The sequence below is a fragment of the Varroa destructor genome, unplaced genomic scaffold (genome assembly GCF_002443255.2).
Source record: "Varroa destructor unplaced genomic scaffold, Vdes_3.0 BEIS01000004.1, whole genome shotgun sequence".
Taxonomy (NCBI): domain Eukaryota; kingdom Metazoa; phylum Arthropoda; class Arachnida; order Mesostigmata; family Varroidae; genus Varroa; species Varroa destructor.
Genome location: NW_019211457.1, coordinates 38,538,930 through 38,558,589, shown reverse-complemented (window position 1 = coordinate 38,558,589; position 19,660 = coordinate 38,538,930). Strand labels below are relative to the sequence as shown.

General features: G+C 42.2%; 1 protein-coding gene across 3 annotated transcripts in view; it reads left to right on the top strand.

Annotated features, from left to right (window-relative positions):
• The window catches only part of CaMKI (Calcium/calmodulin-dependent protein kinase I), a 48,688-nt gene that overhangs the window by 14,299 nt on the left and 14,729 nt on the right, over positions 1–19,660 (top strand). For 2 of the 3 annotated variants that reach the window (XM_086986019.1, XM_086986018.1), the window contains one exon: positions 17,780–17,989. The exons of the other annotated variant lie outside the window; for it this stretch is intronic. In XM_086986019.1, coding sequence (XP_086842145.1) covers positions 17,780–17,989 — 210 coding nt within the window. The remainder of the gene's footprint in view (positions 1–17,779; positions 17,990–19,660) is intronic. 3 annotated transcript variants of the gene reach the window in all.

The following is a 19,660-nucleotide window of genomic DNA, read 5'->3' as shown; positions in this document are numbered from 1 at the left end:
GACGCTACAAGCCATCAGCGACTCTATCAACACCGGGACATCGTCATCACGTTGAAAAGGCGCACGCACAGCCCTGACGATACCTCAGATACTACGACAGCGAGTCCAGCATGTACTGTCACCCCGATTGTATATGGTAACAGTATAGAGACACATCAACGTTCAGAGAAAAATCTAAATGCGGTTCATTCTGCACAGCTCTGCGTGTATTTAGTGCAACGTATCTTATCTTGTGCGAGAAGCAACTTGCTTTGTGTTTACGAGTATCTTCGTGCTACCGTCAAATAGTATATTCAGTTTAATATATTAAACACAACTCGAAACGAATTATCACGCTTGATATAGCATCGCGTTATCTTCAGGTGATTACATCTTGAATAAGAAAAGATCTGTTGCCCATAGGTCGATTTAATCTTTGAACTCAATAGTGGGTAACCAAGACAGCAAATCATCTTCAGTCTGCTCAAGATTGCCCTCGGGTCCCTCGCTTTCCCCTTTCTCCCTCTGTGCTTCTTTACCAAAGAGAATCGTTCTTCTTATTTAAATCTTTTGAATCGAACAGCTAAGATAATTTATTCTAGGCCATTTTCCCCAATCGTAAGATGTCTCGACTTAATAAACACTTATGGAAATCCACGTAAGCCGCCAGTTGAGAGTTTTTCAAGATTAGTCGCGTCGCCAGCGTCCTTCCCATTTTTAGCTTAGTATTACTTCGTTCACCTTGTTTTAGGAACGAATGGCGGATAAAAGCAGAGAATGATGATGGTCACATGACGTCGGCTAGTGGGGCACTGCTGCTGCTACTGGTGATAATAATTGTGATCATGCGAAAGTTGTAGAAATTGGTGGAAAAACAGTTCCAGCTTTGCCCACCAACTTTGACTCTATTTTGTCGATCCAAATGAGAAGCTGTCTTTTACTTCGCAGCGCTGAAAGCTGCCGACATCTTGAATTCGAAGTAATTATAAACTATAATTTCCTATCGCAGTGGCTCTGAGGTCTTGAACTTCAGGATGACTGTGTTCCTGAAGTTTCTTTTATCCAGTTCTGTCATGGCTTGATAGAGAATAATGGTCGCGATATGTCGCGCTGTGCCTTTGAGCTATTGCTTTTCCTTCCCATTCCCATCTATCGCAAGATATAAAAAAAAAAGTTAAACAGTTTTATTTTTGTATAGATTTAACTGTCAAGGCAGCAGCAGCAGTAGTCGTAGCCACAGCAGTATAATGATTTCGACGTAGAAAGTGATTAATTCAGGTGATCGACTGCCCAGCTTTTAAGGTAAAAGTATCAGGTTTGTCATGACTGAGTGAGTTATCTTGCCCAGATTTTCTCCTATCTGACAGGAGGGCAAACTTGTGCTTATGTGTGTTGTACAGCTTGAGTGCTATTGCCAAATCTTTCTGCCAGCTGAACATAGGCGCTAGCATACTCTATGGAGAATAGCATTACGCGTTACGGTTGATTCGCCTTACTACACCCAACATCTTATCTTTAAACAGGCTGAATGAACTAGCTTTGTCAGGATATTTAACTGCTCCGCCATTTTGCTTCTGTCTTTTTGCTCCTGCGCCTCAAGCAATGGCAGAACCAGGCTTAGTTCATTCAAACTCTAGTAGTTTTCATATTTTTTTTCTATTTATTTTGATATTTCACACTGAAACATTAGAGACAAGACGCAAAAACTGTAGGCGATAACGGGCCACTGCCATTGAAATGAGCTGCCTTACCTTGCGTCGTTACAGGTGTGGCCTTATAATACGCGTTGGTACGTTGCATCTACCAGTACAATACTAACTCTTATATAAATAAATAAAAAGAAATAAATCCCATTATTAATCCATGTTTTCCAACTATTATGCTATGTCCATTTTCTTCTGGGTACGTATGTGCTTTGAGCAGCAGGGAGTCTTTTTTATGGGTGGTGTTTGTTTAATAAATGTCGGCCAGGCTGACAACGTTCATGTTGCCTTCAGCCCGCATACAGCAGCCTAAATGGGCTGCTGTATGAAGGCAGTTTTAATAGGAGTCTTACCAAGAGCTGACAAAATTACGCGGCCAGGTTACCTGTACTCCCTCATAGCTACGCTCGCAAAAGGCATTACTGTCCGGCAGAAGTCGACAAGAACATGACGACCGATGAGCAAAAAGTAGCCGTTGCTAAAACGCCGAATAGAACCCAGGCTTAGGTCAACGACGCCAAAGCGGAATACAAATGAATACATTTTGGTTGACATTGACGATAGCGGTCTCGCCGTCGAGGTACACCAATGGCCAGGACCTACCATGCCTCCCACACGTATCTATACGCAGCCACAGCCACTGTGGCAACAGGAAATAAGGGATAAGTGTCGTCCCCCGGAAAAGAACGGCTTAGCGAAACACAGCCGGTAGGTGGGTAGTTGGCTACATTGGACATAATGGAAAAAAGCAAAAGAGGTATCTAACTTACCAAGTTTTACGTGAAGGTTGATCTCGATGACACAGTATTCAGACTAGACGAATCTCTGTACAGGATGGCGTGTTTCTATGCACATACGGCTTTGTCCACTGTGTATAGTGATGCAGTATGCATGTTTGTCTTCCTGGAGTCAACGAAGGAAAACAGTTTCTTTCAGCTTCAGGGTTTCTTGTGCATATCGCCTTCAATCCGTTATACAAAACACAGCGTAAATGTTTTCTTCTTATATAGTCAAGTATTGCTAAGATTAATTGGGTGGCACAAAATGGCAATAAGGCCCAAAAATGCCGTACGGGTAGAATTACCACATTGCCAACAGTTTTTATAGGTCACACCCCCGTTATCGCCATCATGATTAAAGCCTTGTTTCTTCGTTGGCCAGCCATCGGGTTGCCTATCAGCCATTTGACGTCGGAGTACGGCCAAACAATATTTATGTGTGTCGCGTCCGTCCCTGATGAGAGAAGCGGTAGGATGAAAAGGAAAGCAATTTGCATCGTCTACGTTTAGTTAGGTCGTGATAAGAACAATAGGAATATTTCTTATGATGCAGAACATATATGATAATAATATGCTCATCTGAAATTGCCAACATACAAAATATATTGGTATGCAGCACAGCAGATTAAGGGAGACTGGTCGAACGACTAGAATTTTAAAATATGGCGCCGTAGACCCGGCCTGCCTTTCGGTGTTTTCCAAAATCGTAACTGTTACCGAAAACAGTACAATAATGCTTTCATATTGATGAGAGAAATTCGAGTGGGTCAATAAATTATGTGTTTTCGGTTTACTCCTTGTATTACACATTGTATAAAGCGTACTTCTCTAGGGACAGTGGTTGAGGATCTACGGCAACTGCTCGAGACCGAAACCTTCCGTGTTTTTGAAGCAGAGAAAGAAGTTCATTTTGTCTGGGTAGTGAAGTAACTTTCATAACCGTTCACATAAATGCCGTCTTATTATTGTTGTTGCAATGGGAAAGATTAGCCCGTTTTTCTCAAATAGCTTCTAAGGTTGTTCTCCGCAAAAAAGGCTTCATATCACAATGGCTTTTTGAATGATGTATCCAGTCAAACCATAAATCAATTGATATTGCTCGATATATATAAGTCAATGGGTTTTTTTTGACGTGGCTAATTCTGTGTCCTTCAAGTTATACGAGTTACTGCAATAGGGAGAAATAGAACGTAGGATGTCTCTGATGTTCTTAGTTTTTTTTTTTCTTACTCTTTTTCTAATAAATAGACGTTTTTATGTAACGTAACAGCAGGTAAGCTGCGGACTTCTACGTGACTTCATATGAACTTGATTAAATATGATAATATATTTTCTACACTTGGAAGAGCCTCAACAACGACTCGTGTCCGGTCCCGTTCAAAATGTAATGCAGCCTATGCCCTTTGCAGACGTCCAAACGCTTATAGACTGTCAACGGACAGTGGCTTCAGCTTATATTGAGGTTTCTTAATCCGAGCGCAGCACCGTATCGAATTGTCGACTTTGCGTTATTTGTCTCACGATTGAAGAACTCGCATGGCGAAATGAACAAGGAGACCTTCTTCCCTGTTGCTAGCATGACATTGCGTATTGGGACATGCAAAAAAATGAGTAAGCACGAGGAGAACTGCTTGATACTGTTAGTTCTCATTCAGCTGAAAATTTAATTTCAAAGGGTAATTTGAAGAACGCGGACGCTTCCCCACAGAATTCAGTCGGACAATACGTTCCAGTCGACTTCGACTATTTTGTTTCTGGCCCGGCAAAGAACTTGCACCAAGGTCAGCATCGAAGGGGTTAGCAAATATCGAAGTTATTCCAAGTAGCGGCAGCAACAAAAGCAACGGGGGTCGTCATCTGAAAAGCAATGGTTTTTGAGCCTAACCCCAGTCCCGGCCATGCAGTTGTTAATGCCGTCCAGTGCGACTGCCACCAACAAGGCGCCTCCGGGCACTACCCTACCCACCGTAACGACATTAAGGCGTCACATTAATTCTATCGTCAAAGCTCGGTTTCTCCCCTGTCCTTGCTTGCTCCCATTTCTACTGCTGCTAATATCGCTGCTTCTATGCATGATACTTTTCGGAACATCGTTTCGTGGAGAAACAATGGGCCGAGCGAAAGCCTATGATCACAAAGGGACTTTCCCTGGCTGTCCACTGGCGGAATCAGTCAGTTTCGCACTGCAGATAATACACGGGTAAATAATAGTACAACACAGATAGAAAATGCATAAGAAAATGCTAAAGTAGTTTCCGCAAATGAGACGCTACATAGACTATTTATCCATTGTATAAGTCTGGTCGCGTACGTAGCCGAGGATATTTAATTCTTCCATGTGTATATAGGAAACGGTCGAACAAACAAATCGTATGCAACGTAAGAAAACTTACTCTTACTGAAAAGTGTTACTCTTCACTTAAGTATTGCATCGACATGAGAGCATTTGAAAACGTTTTTTCGGCACATACACCAAATACGTGTGCGTTTCTTCTGAATGTTGCTGTTTTCGATAATACGTAAATAAAACGTGAACTAATACTAATAGTAATCAATAATAGTCTCCAGTATCCAAAAGCACAAGACCTTTTTTTTATCCTACTACTTGATATTAACACTACAGACTCCCCTTTAACTTATTTGCCCACCATTTTGCGGCTGCGCTACGTGCAATAATTGGTTGCTGGAGTAGCGCCTCGATGCGTTGAACCGGGCCAAGGTAGACCTGATGCAACGCCTAACAGCGATACCGAACGTAAAACTCGAAACATAAAGACCTACGCAAACTAAGAGATCCTCATGGTCGAATCGGTGGCCCTTGCTGATAGCAGGTGCTCACTGATCTTGAGCGTGATAGCAGAATAAAGGAGGAGAAATCCGCGTGATCTCGTTGGGGCGTGTTGGCGTCACGTCAGCTCTGGGCTACGCAGACAACCAGCTGTTGGTGCACTTTCATTTGCCCTCAGAAATATGCACCTCTATATATAGAGATCGGCAGCGGCGGCGACCCCGCCGATAACGACAGTCACAATGGCAACACTAATAATAGGTTATCTTCGATTCTAAGGCCTGCTACAACGGGCCTATCAACACTATGGGCAAGCTGGCTGATTGGCTAGCCAGCAGCAACGGGCTAACAACATGACCGGATCGAACCAGATTAGACATCAGAGATTACGTATGGGCACGGAAAAGAAAAATGATGACTTACCGCCATCTACCAAGTGTCTGAATACGAGGTTACGTTCTACATGCTTCTATACGCTTTCTTTACTACTACACGTACGCGTACCTTAGGAGCTGGAGGATTCGTATGGATCACTTGAGGAGGAGACCTAAATTGACCGCACACGAGGTAAAAAGGGAATCACAGGGAAAAAAGGCAATAGCGGCATACGCTACCATTGGCTTTCGATTGACTGCTGTGACTATTATAAGTACTTCTCGTACTGTTCTCAGCTGGCTCAATCTGCGTACGATGAGCCAGTCGCCTGCGCCTAATCGACCAATTAAGATCAACCTGTAAAAATCTTCCAGCCGCCCCCTAAGGACCTCTCCCATCAGCCATGATGTTCAAATCTTGATGAAGCCTGCCGTCGCCGCACCTGTGTCTATTCTTGATGCGTTACTCCACTACTATCGAGTAAGGCAACTGCTGCATAGGTTATAGTAATAGTAGCATTTATGGCGAGCTAAAAGGATATCGTGAAGCTGGTCCGAGTTGGCCAGGCTACAACAACAGCAGCACCGTAGCGTACCACAGTCCACTTCCTTTGCCTGTATTTCTATTAGGAGAAACAGGCCAAGGCCGAGTAAGACTGAGCAGCGTCAGCGGCTCACGACGAAGAAAGGAATCACCATTCGCTCGTTTACTATTGCCTCGATTGCTGGTGGAATTACCTACATATCGCTCCGCTGTGTCTGCTGCGTGTTCACTTGTCATAATAGAATATGATTGACGTACTTATTAAAGCTCTCTTGAATTTCTAAAAAATCTTGCCCAGAAATAAAGAAGAGAATGGGAGGCTACTAAGGTTTAGACGAACGAGCCGGTTAAATACCAACTAACGCTTCTTTTTAAAAAGTTCTCCATTCCACTGTTTGTTCAAGTCGGCCGATGGCTTGTCGCCGTCCGGATATGGGGTTCACGCACGTGTGACCTTCCTCTCCGATCGTTTGCCTCCACCGTTTATTTGGGTTATATTTTAAAATAGAACTTCTCTATCGATCGTTAACGTGGCACCGAGTTGCTTCATGCACGCGCATAAATGCATCTATATGCCTTGCCTATTTGTCGATGATTCGATCCTCTTGGAAAAAAACTGTATCAAAAAGTCAAGGAAAACGATCGATCGGGCTGCGCCGGATCGTTCCACCTTGAGTCAATGTGAGCCTAAACTTAACCAGCAGTTTAGAAGTAAAGGCCGTTCTTTCACCTGGCAGGCAAAGTATAGCACATAGAAAAAGATGTGTTTCGTTGAGTTTCGGAATCTTTGGGACAGTTTTGATCTGTTACGGATTGTCATTTGCAGCACCAAGAACGGTGGACCCATGAGAGGTTCGGAGTCATGGGGAAACCAACTCCAAAAATAAGGTGTTTGCTTGCCGGACTCTGAGCACATACGTTAACTGTAGGCGGATAAACGCTTCTTCTACTGACACCAAAAGAAAACATGGTGCGGGACGGGAGAAAAGATAGTGTATAAGCCCGCTGTAAATAGGCCAAAGCATACTCTATGGCCTGGTGCAATTGAGGGCTGCTGGGACGGCAATCTCGCATTTGTTGTTTCGGGGAATCCAACCTATTTATTTACTCCTTTTCTGAGCTAATTGGCCACCGTGTGTCCGTACGTGCGCTATGGGCCGTTCGATAGGAACGTCGCATTGCCCATAGAAACGCATCACGAAGCCGTGGAACGACATGTTTTAAAGGAACATGTGCTTTTTAACGCGTGATGTTATGTTTTCGCCGAAGGATTATGTTTTTGAATCAAATAGATGTTAGCCAGAACGGTTGAACAGGGTTATTATTATTAGACATGGTTCAACAGCTGTGTCCTACAAGTTCGTTTAATATCATCACTTATATTCGATATGCCTGACTTAGGACTTTGTCTTAAAATGTATTGAGCTTTCCATAACTGGAAAGGTGTGAACCGGATAAAAACAATGAACCAGAGTCGGTAAAAATGATCAACACTGGACCATTTCATGGCGTAATCGTAATTATTGTCTTCGTCATTGGCCGTCACGGATAGCGGTATCCGATCGAAAATCTAAGTTACCTCTGTAAGAAACTGGCCGTGCGATACAAATACAACACATTATGATACAGACTATCGACTATATTATCACATATTCTGTTATATGGGTTCATCATATATGGGTTAGTTAAACCACTTATGCGATATGATAGCACAGGCTTGCAGCCTACGTGCTTTCCAAGCACGGCGTGATGATGCGAATGACTGCAAGCGAAGAAGACCATGGTCCGTCACCATGGTGAGATTAGGCACGCCTCGAGTTACGCCAGTGCTTAATTCTAATATTATTATTATTATTTAGTATTACATGAAATAAACCAGATCTTCCGCGACAGAGAGGCGTTCTATCGGTCTACTGTGCCGAAATCAATTTATCTATTATTATGCGTTACGAAGAAGTAAACCATTAATGTGAGTGCAAAGTTTCGCAACGAATGTCCGTACTTGGTCGCGGCAGGCACGTGTGTTATAGTCAGGTAGGTTCAGCCTGAAACCTTTTTACAGTCAAAAGGGCCTTGCTACTGCCGTGCTAATCTATAGATGATTATATAATAATACCAAAAATAACTAGTAATGTTAGTATTATCTTTCAAGACGCTGGCTGCAGTAATTTCCTCGTAACTTAGCGACAGGGTATATAAGACCAAACACTTCAGTTACTACTGGTGAGGTACGCCTTGCAGTAATGGTCGACGGTGGTTCCTCTCTTGTATTTACTCATCCTTAACATTCGAATCGTGAGAACGCAGTCGTTATTGGCTGGCGGAAAGTTCGAATTCCATTATTTGACTAAATTTTAGTAGAGGAACCTTAAGCAGCTAAAAACTGTTTAGAGCACAACTAACCAAATCTCCAAGATTAGGGGGAGCCCCGGGGTCCGGGATTTTTTAAAAAGATTTCATACTACAACTGTAACAACAAAACGTTCTAGCTTGTTTGCATTTTTGGCTTATTTGATTCTTTTGACCTAGCTATCCCTTAAAAAGAACTGCATAGAACTATCGTAGAAAACTAAATTCTTTGCAGAGTACAACCGAATGGCTGCACTACCCGGTACATAATACCTTATCATACAGCTAATTAGCTGAGAAGTATAGTCTATAGTGCAATATGCATTGGGAAACAAATATCTCGAACGTACAAACTAACAAGGGCGCTATCAGAGTAATATCAAAGACCATGAAAGTTGGGCACAATTGAAAGCGTCGTTGGTCGCCCAGCACATCCGACATTTGTTTTTAAGGTTTTGGGGTCGTTCGATGGAACCGAATTCACATAGACGATCGTATGGAACATCAGACTTCTATCAGATTAGAGACCGATTTGAAACCGAAGTTCGGCCTACCGTACAATACAACTGTCTATTTGACCAAATTCATGATCCGACCTTCTGATAGGAATGGCATTATGGTACAGCATCATTCTTGTCTTCTACAAATATACGCACCATAAAACAGTAGAACAATCTTTTCAGTGGGCTAAAAATAGAAAAATTTCTCGCCTTGAATCATTGGCTGGTATCGTGCTGACCTTGTGGTGTGTTGGTTGTTCCAGCAATAACAGCAGTAACAGTGGGATAGATCGCGCTGGACCGATGTTATTCCGTTGCACCCCGTTCCGTTCTGCCAAAAGATGGAGATTGGACCATCGGGACATATTGATTCCCGATGAGTTGATTCGTGTCGCTTTCGATCAAAGCACATTTCCCAGGGTCTTGTTCTGAGTGGAGCTTGGCTGTCCCCGGGAATTCGCTATGGTACTTTTGCTACTGCTGCCATTGTCTGTTGTCACACTGCACGCTGTAAGGGTACGTTGTAGCTGGCAGAGCGGCCGGGTAGCCGCTGGCTACAGAAAAAAGCCACGCTCGTTCATGTGTTCTTGCGGCAACAGCAGTCTCTGTCACGGCGACGAGAAATGGTCCACCACGGGCCATCACAGACATACAGAACAGATCTTGACACCGCTGCGTACCTACTTGCTAGACATTCAGCATCCTTTCATAAGCATTGCACACCTACAGACATGTACATCCGTTGGCGTGTATATTGTTCGCTAGCGCCGGAGCAAGGAAGGCCATCCGAGGGGAGAGTTGCAAATTACAAGACACGGCAGAGAAAAAACTACAGACGCGATCAAAAAGATCTAAGAGTAAAACACTATTGCTTATGCGTGACGGAAAAACGAAGGCCGAACTGTACCCGTTAGCCAACCGAAGCCATAACGAGGATGCATAGGTCATTTTTTTCGATACGAAAGACGTATAAAAACGTATTTATATTATTATTGTTATTAGTAGTATAGGAGTATATCGATGTACGTAGGTAGGAGCTTTTCATGCAGATGCGTTCAACAGAAAGCTATCCTTCTCGTCCAAAGGAGATACACCGGGCTGATCCGTAACGGGGGACTGCAACAGATGCATTGAATGTATTATATTATATAGTATCCTTTTTCGATATTTTCTGAAGCTAGCGCATTCATATAACGATGGCTGAATCAAGTTGACTAGGTATTACCTGTCCAATGAAACGTATTCATCCATCTAAAGTCTATCTAACATGTTCCATATTTATCGTTGCGTATTTGTGAAGGGTTTGTGTTGAAAGGTTCGTTGTTTTTTTATCAGGTCCATACAGTGTTATTCTTCCCCTTTTCGTGATTTAGTTACAAAAGGAATGATTTTTTTACCGGAATTGATCGGAAATGTTGATTGATGAAGTAGGAACAATCCCAGTTTATTTTCTGACCGTGAAAAGCGAATATTTTGTCCTTTCTGAAAGGGAACAATGCTAATTTGCGAACCAAATGACCTCAGTATATATCGTTTCCCGAATAAATGACTACTTTTCCCTCGGGAGGAGTTTATATAGAAAATACTATTAATTAGGGCTAACTGACCCATTCTTGATAATTTACTCGGCAACGCTGAAGGGTTTGTAGAATCTTTCGATTGATTTTTGTTTTCTTTATTTTTTTTGAGGCTCTAAAATATATATAATAATAATAATAACAATACGCACACAGGTTTGGTTTGGAGTATAATTTTTATATTTTGAAGTCTCTGATGTACCAGCAGAATAATGATTTTTACCCAGATCGTTCACAGTTAGTACCATATGAAGCGTCACAGTTCAGATTCACTGAGTGTGCAGACACTCTACTTCTCCTGATCTGACTTCGGTTAATTTACGAAATTATTGATGAAGTATAAATTGTTTCGGAATTTCACATATTTTTACCGTATGAAAACTTCTTTCCGAGGCGTAGGAAAATAGAATACATACAGTAACAAAGAATCGTTACCGTAATAATCGTAAAAATTAGATAAGATTTGTCTCCGCGCCACGGTTGAGATTAACATAGAAGTAAAAGTAAAATTTACCTAAGATTTTGAAATGTTGGATTAAATAGGGTAAAATAACAACGTTATTGGGACATTCGTTCAAGCCAAGTAATCCATTTTTCATTAGAGCGATCACACATTTCTGTCAGATAATAGAGTCCTGGGACGAGAGTGAAAATTCGAGGACTTACGGGTACCGTAATTGAATAAGATATAAAGATTAATACAATAGGGTTTTACGAGAGAGCATGACGCCTATTAAGGTGTCAGCCTGTAATCGAGGAATAATCTATGCTAGGGATCGAGTTTAGCAGAGATCAAACATTATAACAGGTAAATAATAACAGTGCGGTAGTAAAACTAGTGAAACCTTCCGATGGGAGGTACGGAGTACTTAGGGCTGGTTACCTGCAACGCAACAAATGCTGACGAAGGATATAGAAGTACCGTGACAGGATAACGCAATTGGTACTGCAGGATCTCAGGAGAATCAGAACCGAATAGTGAATATCTGTAATTGAACTATGATGTATATTAGGCTTGGTGTAACGTTAACGGAATTCGTTCACACAAGGTAAATGCTGGTGTATCCTATAGCTTACGTTTTTCGATGCGTACTCACTATATATGCATCGAGTACGTTCATCGTAGAAGCGTACGTAGCCTTGCCGTGTCTTTACGAGTCTACGGCCGTTGCAGTCCAAATGTCGGCAAGACGGCATTGATAGCCGTCCCCCGTTGCCGTTTGTTCCATTGTTTGTTATCGCCTCCTCCTTCACCTTTATGGGTAAGGGAGTCTATAAGACCTGATGGGTTCCTGATCATTTCGCAGCTGTCTGTATCGCGTATCTTTGTAACTACCCTAGTTTGTTTTTTCCTTACCAACATATTAACAGAAAGCTTCTAGCTCGCCCTATTCTCGAAAGCACAATGTTATCTAACTTGAATGCTGGTCGACGGTTGCTAGGTGGGAAACACTTCGATATATAGAATCAACTTGGCCCGCAAAATGCAGGGACCCGAGAACGACTTATGCGATGTGTAACACTGTAGTGGTTTTCCTACGATTGCTTTGGTTTTCAAAAGGGATCCATCATACAACTGCAGTACAATCGGTCTGCTTTCCTGCGTGGTTCAATTGAGTCAAACTGGACATGGGAGACAGGGATGGCTATCCAACGGATTGCACTTGATCGCCCGATTGCGTGAGAATCTATTATAGCGGCGTTGGCTTATCTTATAATGTGCCCGGCACTTCTCTCGGTACCATGTGAAATGTGCCTCTCAACGGCGTACAGCCGGATTATTATCACGTCGCTTGTTCGGGTATTGAAAAACGATTTTGAAGTTGTCAAAGACGAGTTAAGTGAGTGGATCTCTTGTACTAATCCTTCGTTATTTTCGCAGAAAATCTGTATGCTGAAAGTCGCCTATGGAGAAAGTACAACAATGTAATATATATCCGTTAGCTGTGAGGCCTTTACGGCTTTTATAGTAACGAAAGATTGGCCCCTTAGAGCTTTCGCCGTGCTCTATCGTGAGAGTTCCATTGGCTAGCTAACCGTATGAGGTTAGAAAAGTAATGCCACATGTCTTCTCAGAAAGAGGTATGATTTCGAACGTTTCCTAACGTATTCTAAGGTGACGGCAAGCTAATTAGGAAATAAATGACAAGATTACATAAAATTGATTCATAGTTCAGGTACGTTTCGAATGTGCCCTGGGAATAGAGGCCTGTTTGACTTGATTAAAGAAGCAGTGCTACCAACAGTCAGCTCACTAGTCCCGATAAAGACTCCATTCGCTAAGATGCTCGCTGATAGACCAGCCGTCGAAATAAGCGCCAGTAAATGGGCTCCAATCGCAGTTATAAAAGGAAACGAGGTAAATGATACCAAGGCATGGGGCGATTGATGAACAGGGTTAGAAAACTGAGGGAACGAAGGAGCAAACAAGTGCTCTATATCGAAGCCAAGCGTGGGTGGCGCCAACCTGGTGTAGTGGTGATTTTAGGTAAGAACAACTGCGACCACGAGCATGATTATCTGCAATGAATAAGGCCAACGAAAAGTTAACGGCGATGACACTTAGTTCGTCATCGCTGATCGGTGTCGTGTCACAATGGGTTAATCGGCCCGTCTTTGCATAGCCTGCATTGCTTCGTTTTTGATAAAACGCCTCATCATACACCCGCGTTGGGCCGTACCTCTTCAGCTTAAGCCCCTTTAAATTCCCTGCAACATCTTTTTGAGCATCACGGCTAAGTAAAACCAGCCATCTGGTCCAGTACTCAATACATACTTTCTACTAAGCTATTATTTCTTCTTTCTGATCGTGCTCTTTTTCTATTTTCATGGTACGTCGTTATTGACTTGGTTGAGACTTTTCGTTTACAGTACGCGTTCAATCCAACAGGTCTGTACATTTGCTCGTTCGTTTGAGCTTGGAGACTTCAAACTTCTGTTTATTATACCAACTACCATATCTGATTTACTTGAGGTCATTTAAATAGCTTGGATCATTGCCTTTACAGACGACGTAAGACGTACGCAGTATATACATCGGAGAGCCGACTCTACCCTTAGTCAATAAGCACGAAGCAGGAGGGACTTGGGCCGTAGAAACCATAGAGATTATTAGCTCGTGAAGAACTGATGCCCAAGCTCCGTAAGGATCCCTGAAGGCATGAGGCTTGTGTGCTAATATAGACAGCTGCAACCTTTGTAGCTCATTTGTCAAGTATTGAAAAATAATGGATCCTATACCACTGTGTGCCCCTGTCGGCTTTATATTGTCACACTATCTTTGTCGCACCACCGCAATTTCGAAGTCCTTTTTGTAGTATCCGCTTTGTTGAGGAACTTTCCACTTTCATTAGGGAAAACTTGCAGACCATCGAGGACAAACTAAGAAAACGATAACGAGGCATCCGGAAGCGGGGGAGGAATGAATCTCATCGTAGCACACTTAACGTCGAGGAATGTCGAAGATGTCGAGATTATGACAACCCTTCTTGATTGTATTTAGGTTTTTACCTGTTCTGTCTCTTTGTTCATCCCCTTCCCTCACTTTTCCGTTTTTTGTAATGCGGCAAGTCTGTTACCATCCGGAAGTTCGCTAGTCTAGTGCCTATGCTGACTACGCCCCTCTCGTCGTGCAGGGACGGTTTAACTGACATAGGAACTTCGTTTAACGGTGGTCACCCTATCTCAGACGAGACCTACGATCATTTCATAGAGCCAAAAAGGGTATAATGGGTTAAAAAGAAAAGGGCCAACAGTAGGAGCTGAGTAGGAACAGCCTGCTTAGGACTTACTGAAGCTGGTGCGTGACTTATATGCTATAGTGCTATAACGTATTATAATCATATGAGACCAGCACTTTCTAAACGATCTAACAGCAGCCCATCATATTAACAATATGTCTGAAGCCTCGTACCTATTCGACGCAGAAAGAAATGGGGTACCTTTAGCATAACTACAACATCGGTTTCGAGCTGAAGTGCCTCCATGTTAATACGTAAAGAAACTATTTTATGTATAAGTATGTCATTGCGTTTTGGCCTTTAAGATTCGAGGAATCGTAATGGGACTATAATATTCTATGATTAAACTTTTCAAGGCGGAAGCACATGAATTCTACCTCAGCGAGCAGACTTAGCCAAGATGGCAATTTCCACTGATTGCAGACATAATTGGCTCACTACCACCTTTATATTCATGTGATTACTCTTTTTATAAATACATTGCCATAAGTTTAGACAAGCTGTTAACGTCACAAGTCTGACAAAATGTTCCGTGTCACAGATGCTGTAATAGACTCCTTACGGGACACGATTACTCAAGGCACTAGCAGTGCTGTTTCAAACGAACGACTCTACGGACGTGTTTGTAATGAAAATATGTTTCTCCCAGTAGCTGGCACAATTCAACAACCTGTACTATTCATCCGTCATATTGTGTTTTCTTATAAGTCGATAGAAAAAATTATAAAATTTAGCGACAAGTGGAGAAGATACAGATATAAGCCACGAATTCATGGCTCATACTTGATCTTGTATGCCTCCGTGTGTGTGCGCACGACGTGCTATGCCAGCCGGATACCGCCGCAAATCGTCGTCTGCTCGTAGTAAATACTTCCAGCCAGCTGCTTACGATCAGGCGCTATTTCGTTATGTTTACGCTTCCCATCTCTAAGATATATTTTGCCGAAATCATTATATGCCTCCGCAGAGGCTTTTACAGACGACAGTCGTCATTTTCTCGGTCTGATGCTCGTACAAAACATTACGCTGAAATTTGTATCGAGCATTATTTGGGATTATTATTACAGGGATTATGTAGTTAAATCCAATCAACCCACGCGTCCTTTGAGCTTCCTTTTTAAGCAGCAACTCTTCTTGCGCTTGCACCGAATATTTGACTCTGTTGAAACTCACAGATTCGTCGGTGAAAAGTTGATCGATATCGGTCCCTTACTGCTAGTACATCAACAGTTAGATAACTGTTGATGGGAATCAATTAAAGGAATTCTATTGTTCTTATGCAATAGGAAATATCATCCTTTTATGAAGGGAGCTCACAGGTAGGTGAAGATTAAATGTTTTTCTGTGCAGTCCTTCTGACCTGCGAATTCAAACCGAATAAACGAACTCAACTCACAGGAAAATGGCACAGAGCGATTATGCACGATCGGGATACTGCCGTCATATACGTGATTTCTCATGCCGTCGTCTTTCAATTTTCAGGCTATCTGACAGAAACCAGTCGCTTGTAGCTGTCTGTAGGGGAAAAGCTTTATCTCGTGGAAATTCGTAGACATGCATTCTCTGCAATAAGGAGCAAAACAGCGAGCTTTCTTACTAAATAGATCGACCTTCGCGTTGCAGAACAAGCCTCTCATAGTTTCACTCGACCGTTAACCGATTAAGCCTTTGTAGCGTCCGCACAAAAGCTTACTGAGTGGTTAGTAAATGTAAGAAGGGCCTGAAAAGGTGTTTAATGTGGATAAGCAAGTGGCGTGAACAATTGGGTACTAAAGACAGGGTCGGTTAACTTACAATCGAGGTCGTTCATTGGCCACAGGTCTTCGTTGATTATCGATTGCAAGAACCACGAACCGAAACGATTCGTAGCAGCTGGTGTACTCGTCCCGTCGACCCAGTGATCTGAGCTGATCAAACCGAAGGCAGGCAATCTGACAGACATGATGCGGAGGACGAAAATGAAGACAGAACTGTTCAAAAAATGGGTCAGTACCCCTACAATAAAGTGCGCACAAATACGCTCCGGTCCTTTTTTTTATATTCATACAGATCAGTTTGAATCAGACGCTTTTGTTGTTATGCATACGAAGTATGCGACTTATGGCAGAGTAATATGTTACGAAAAATTTACTGTCTAAGCCGACGTGATCGGCCAGTCATAGTGGATTTATATGTACGTATACATACATACATACATATAAACGGCCTCAGCTCTAAGTTGTTACCTAATCTTCTAATTTTCTCTTCAGTAGCCAATCGTTCATGTCACTTGCTCATCAAATATATAATTACATGTTATTGTTGTACATCAGTGTGCATCAGAGCACCGTAATCTATGGGTTTATTTTTGAATGCGTGTACGTCTTGTTCCAATGCATATTTGGGCATCCAAGGACTGTAGACTAGCTTGGATCTACATTCCTGGAAGCTGTCTGAGGTCGAAAAAACTGAATTATAAATTATAACTAGTCTATTATAATTAACTCCAACACGGTAAGAATGTTATCATCTGCATGATTCCAGGCGCCGATTGGGCGAATCAGGAGATCTTCCATTGTTAACGATAGGTAATAAGATAAACTGTTGAGACGGGCAGCTTTACATTGTCAGTATATCTCTAAATAACGGAAAACACTAGAAATGTACATAGGCAAACTGCTGTATCGGCCCGCTGATTTTAAGTTCAGCTGCTATGCCATGTTCAGCAATGCAGTTGAAAACGGTGTGTAGTACCTCGGAAATGCCACTAAAGTTGACTACGTGGAGCACCACTGACAACTGCAGGACATAAGGCGCAAGTGCTATACACTCAGTCGGTATAGTACGCGCGAATCTTTGCTCACATACGTTTCTACGATTACCCGATTACGTAAAGGTCCGTTGATCTATCGGCAGGAGGTGCCTGCTGTTGAGGGGAAACAGTACAGAAAAGCAGGCCGAATTGAATCAGAGTGAGGTACGTGGCAAATATCGGATGATTTCACGTGAAACGTCATTGCTCTTGAAATATTTGCGGCTGTTTACGCCACTGTTGACCATACGCAAGCACTCCCCATCTTTATAGTGGGAGTCTTTATTTCGTTAGCATAGAAGGCTTGCCTGACTAGATAGAAGACCAACGTCACAACGAAAAACAACGATCCATGATTTCCTTGAAGGTTTTCCGAATACAAACGTGTTTGCTATTGTGATGCTTATTACTTGACAGTTGGGTTCGCTCTGAGGATAGCCAGGCCATGGGGCTAAGCCCTGCTGGCAACGAGTGTCGTAACTATTTGTTCTAATCTATGAACGGTATGAAGCGTTTATCTATAGCTAGTAACGTAACTCGATCGCTATGTACGTACGTTAGGTAGTGATGCGCGAAACACATAATTTTTATAATAGACCCTTGGCAGGTATTGTGCATACATGCTGTACGAATATGTAACGCGTTCTTCTTGCAGGGGCGCATTCTCACAGGTAGTGCTCGCGGAAAGCCGCGAACGCGCAGGAGAAATGTTAGCGGTGAAATGCATCGACAAGAAAGCCCTCAGAGGAAAAGAGGACTCGCTTGAAAATGAAGTCAAGGTGCTGAGGAAGCTCAAACATCCAAACATTGTCCAGTTGCTCGAGACGTATGAAGACAAAAATAAGGTCTACCTCGTCATGGAGCTGTAAGTGATACTACACTCACTATTGATGACTGTCTATTTCGCAAATGACGTTTTGTTTTTAATTCTTAATTTTTAGTATTTTTATAGACCATTAGAATAGAGAATGCGCTAGTTATTACGCACTAAAAATCTCTGAGTAAGTGGAAAATAGTTCGTCCTTTAGATTTTACCGCTAGTTCCATTCATAGACATTTTTTGTTTGAGTGCGGTAACTTAGCTTAAATTCGAGTATTGAATTATCGTCGATTTCCTTTACTAGTATGAATAACATTCACTTTAAAAGGCTTATGACTTAGCGGTAGCTATTGACCATATATATCAACCATAAGGATTGAAATCGGAGTTTTCTATGTTTGTTTTTTTCTTTCCGTTTAGCCGAAATACTTTCTGTTTAGTATAATGTGCTCCATACACCTCTTGGGGAAGCTGTACCGATCAATTGAACGGGTGAAGGACCTGAAGTATCGCGGAAACAATTAATATATTTGAATTCGGTAACGGGATCCAAGTTCGATGCTTTTATTTTTTTCCTCAATCGGATAGGTTATCCATCAAATGAATTTTCTAACATTTAGCATGTAATAACATTCGGCTCGACTAGGTCCGACAGACCGAAAATGGTCTGTCAGCCTGTGCGTCCTGCCATATGTCCTAACTTCTCAGTTGATGCGTCCGTCGGTCTAAAACGGTAAAATTTTCTACCCGGTAGCCTGAGAGGTTCTGTCTGTTATCGTGTAGAACTGTTATTTTGTCTGTTCATAAAAGTATTATTTTTTGGCATAACGCTGCCTATTGCTTATTGTAAAATGACTATTTTGACGTTGTCGACGATCTCTTCGTTTTCAACAAACGTCAAGGGGCGCTTAGCTTGGACCTAATTCCTTCCATACCCGAAGTGGGGAGCTATGCATGAAGCTAATCTTTACTTTTCTAAGGTGGTAAATGAGCATAAATCGCTACTTACAACGCGCAGGTTACCATATGAAGTGGTTCACACGACTTCGTCATTGTTCATTAAGACAAGCTACTAATTGGGAGCCACGGAAGGAAACACAGACGCAAGCAGTATCCTAGACCTGCTTCAAGGGTGTCACACGCTGCGCACGCCTAATTTAAAAACAGCCAACGTTCTTCGAAATAACAATTACGTCACATATGCATCGTTAGCACGTCATTATAAAAACTAGCACGAGACAGCCGGCGGTTTGCGGAAACCAAATCCTCATACCGCAACATATCTTGAGGCGATTTCTGCCTATCGTAACTCTATTTGTTACGACAGTGCCATGAAAAGTCGTCTAATTTACGCTAATTTACGGCGCGATTTACGCTGCTTTTTGCTATAACTTTAGTACTTCCTTAACGAACACTTATTCGCCGCTGTACTGTATATCCTATCGTTATCGGCGTTATTTTTGGATCTGCCATCATCAATACAGTCGCTGGTTTTGGGTGGGTTATGGACCCTCATGACACATTGTAAATCGCGTGTTTTTTGCATGGAACAACCTCGCGCGGATGGTGAAAAGGCTACAATTGAAGGAAGTTGCACGCCTGAAGTTAAAAAAAAATCGAATTGCACAAAATATCTATAATAGGGATGTTGTTTTTGTTTTAATAGCCAGCTAACTTTTGATTAATTTTTCCCTTTGAAATAACCTATATTTAATT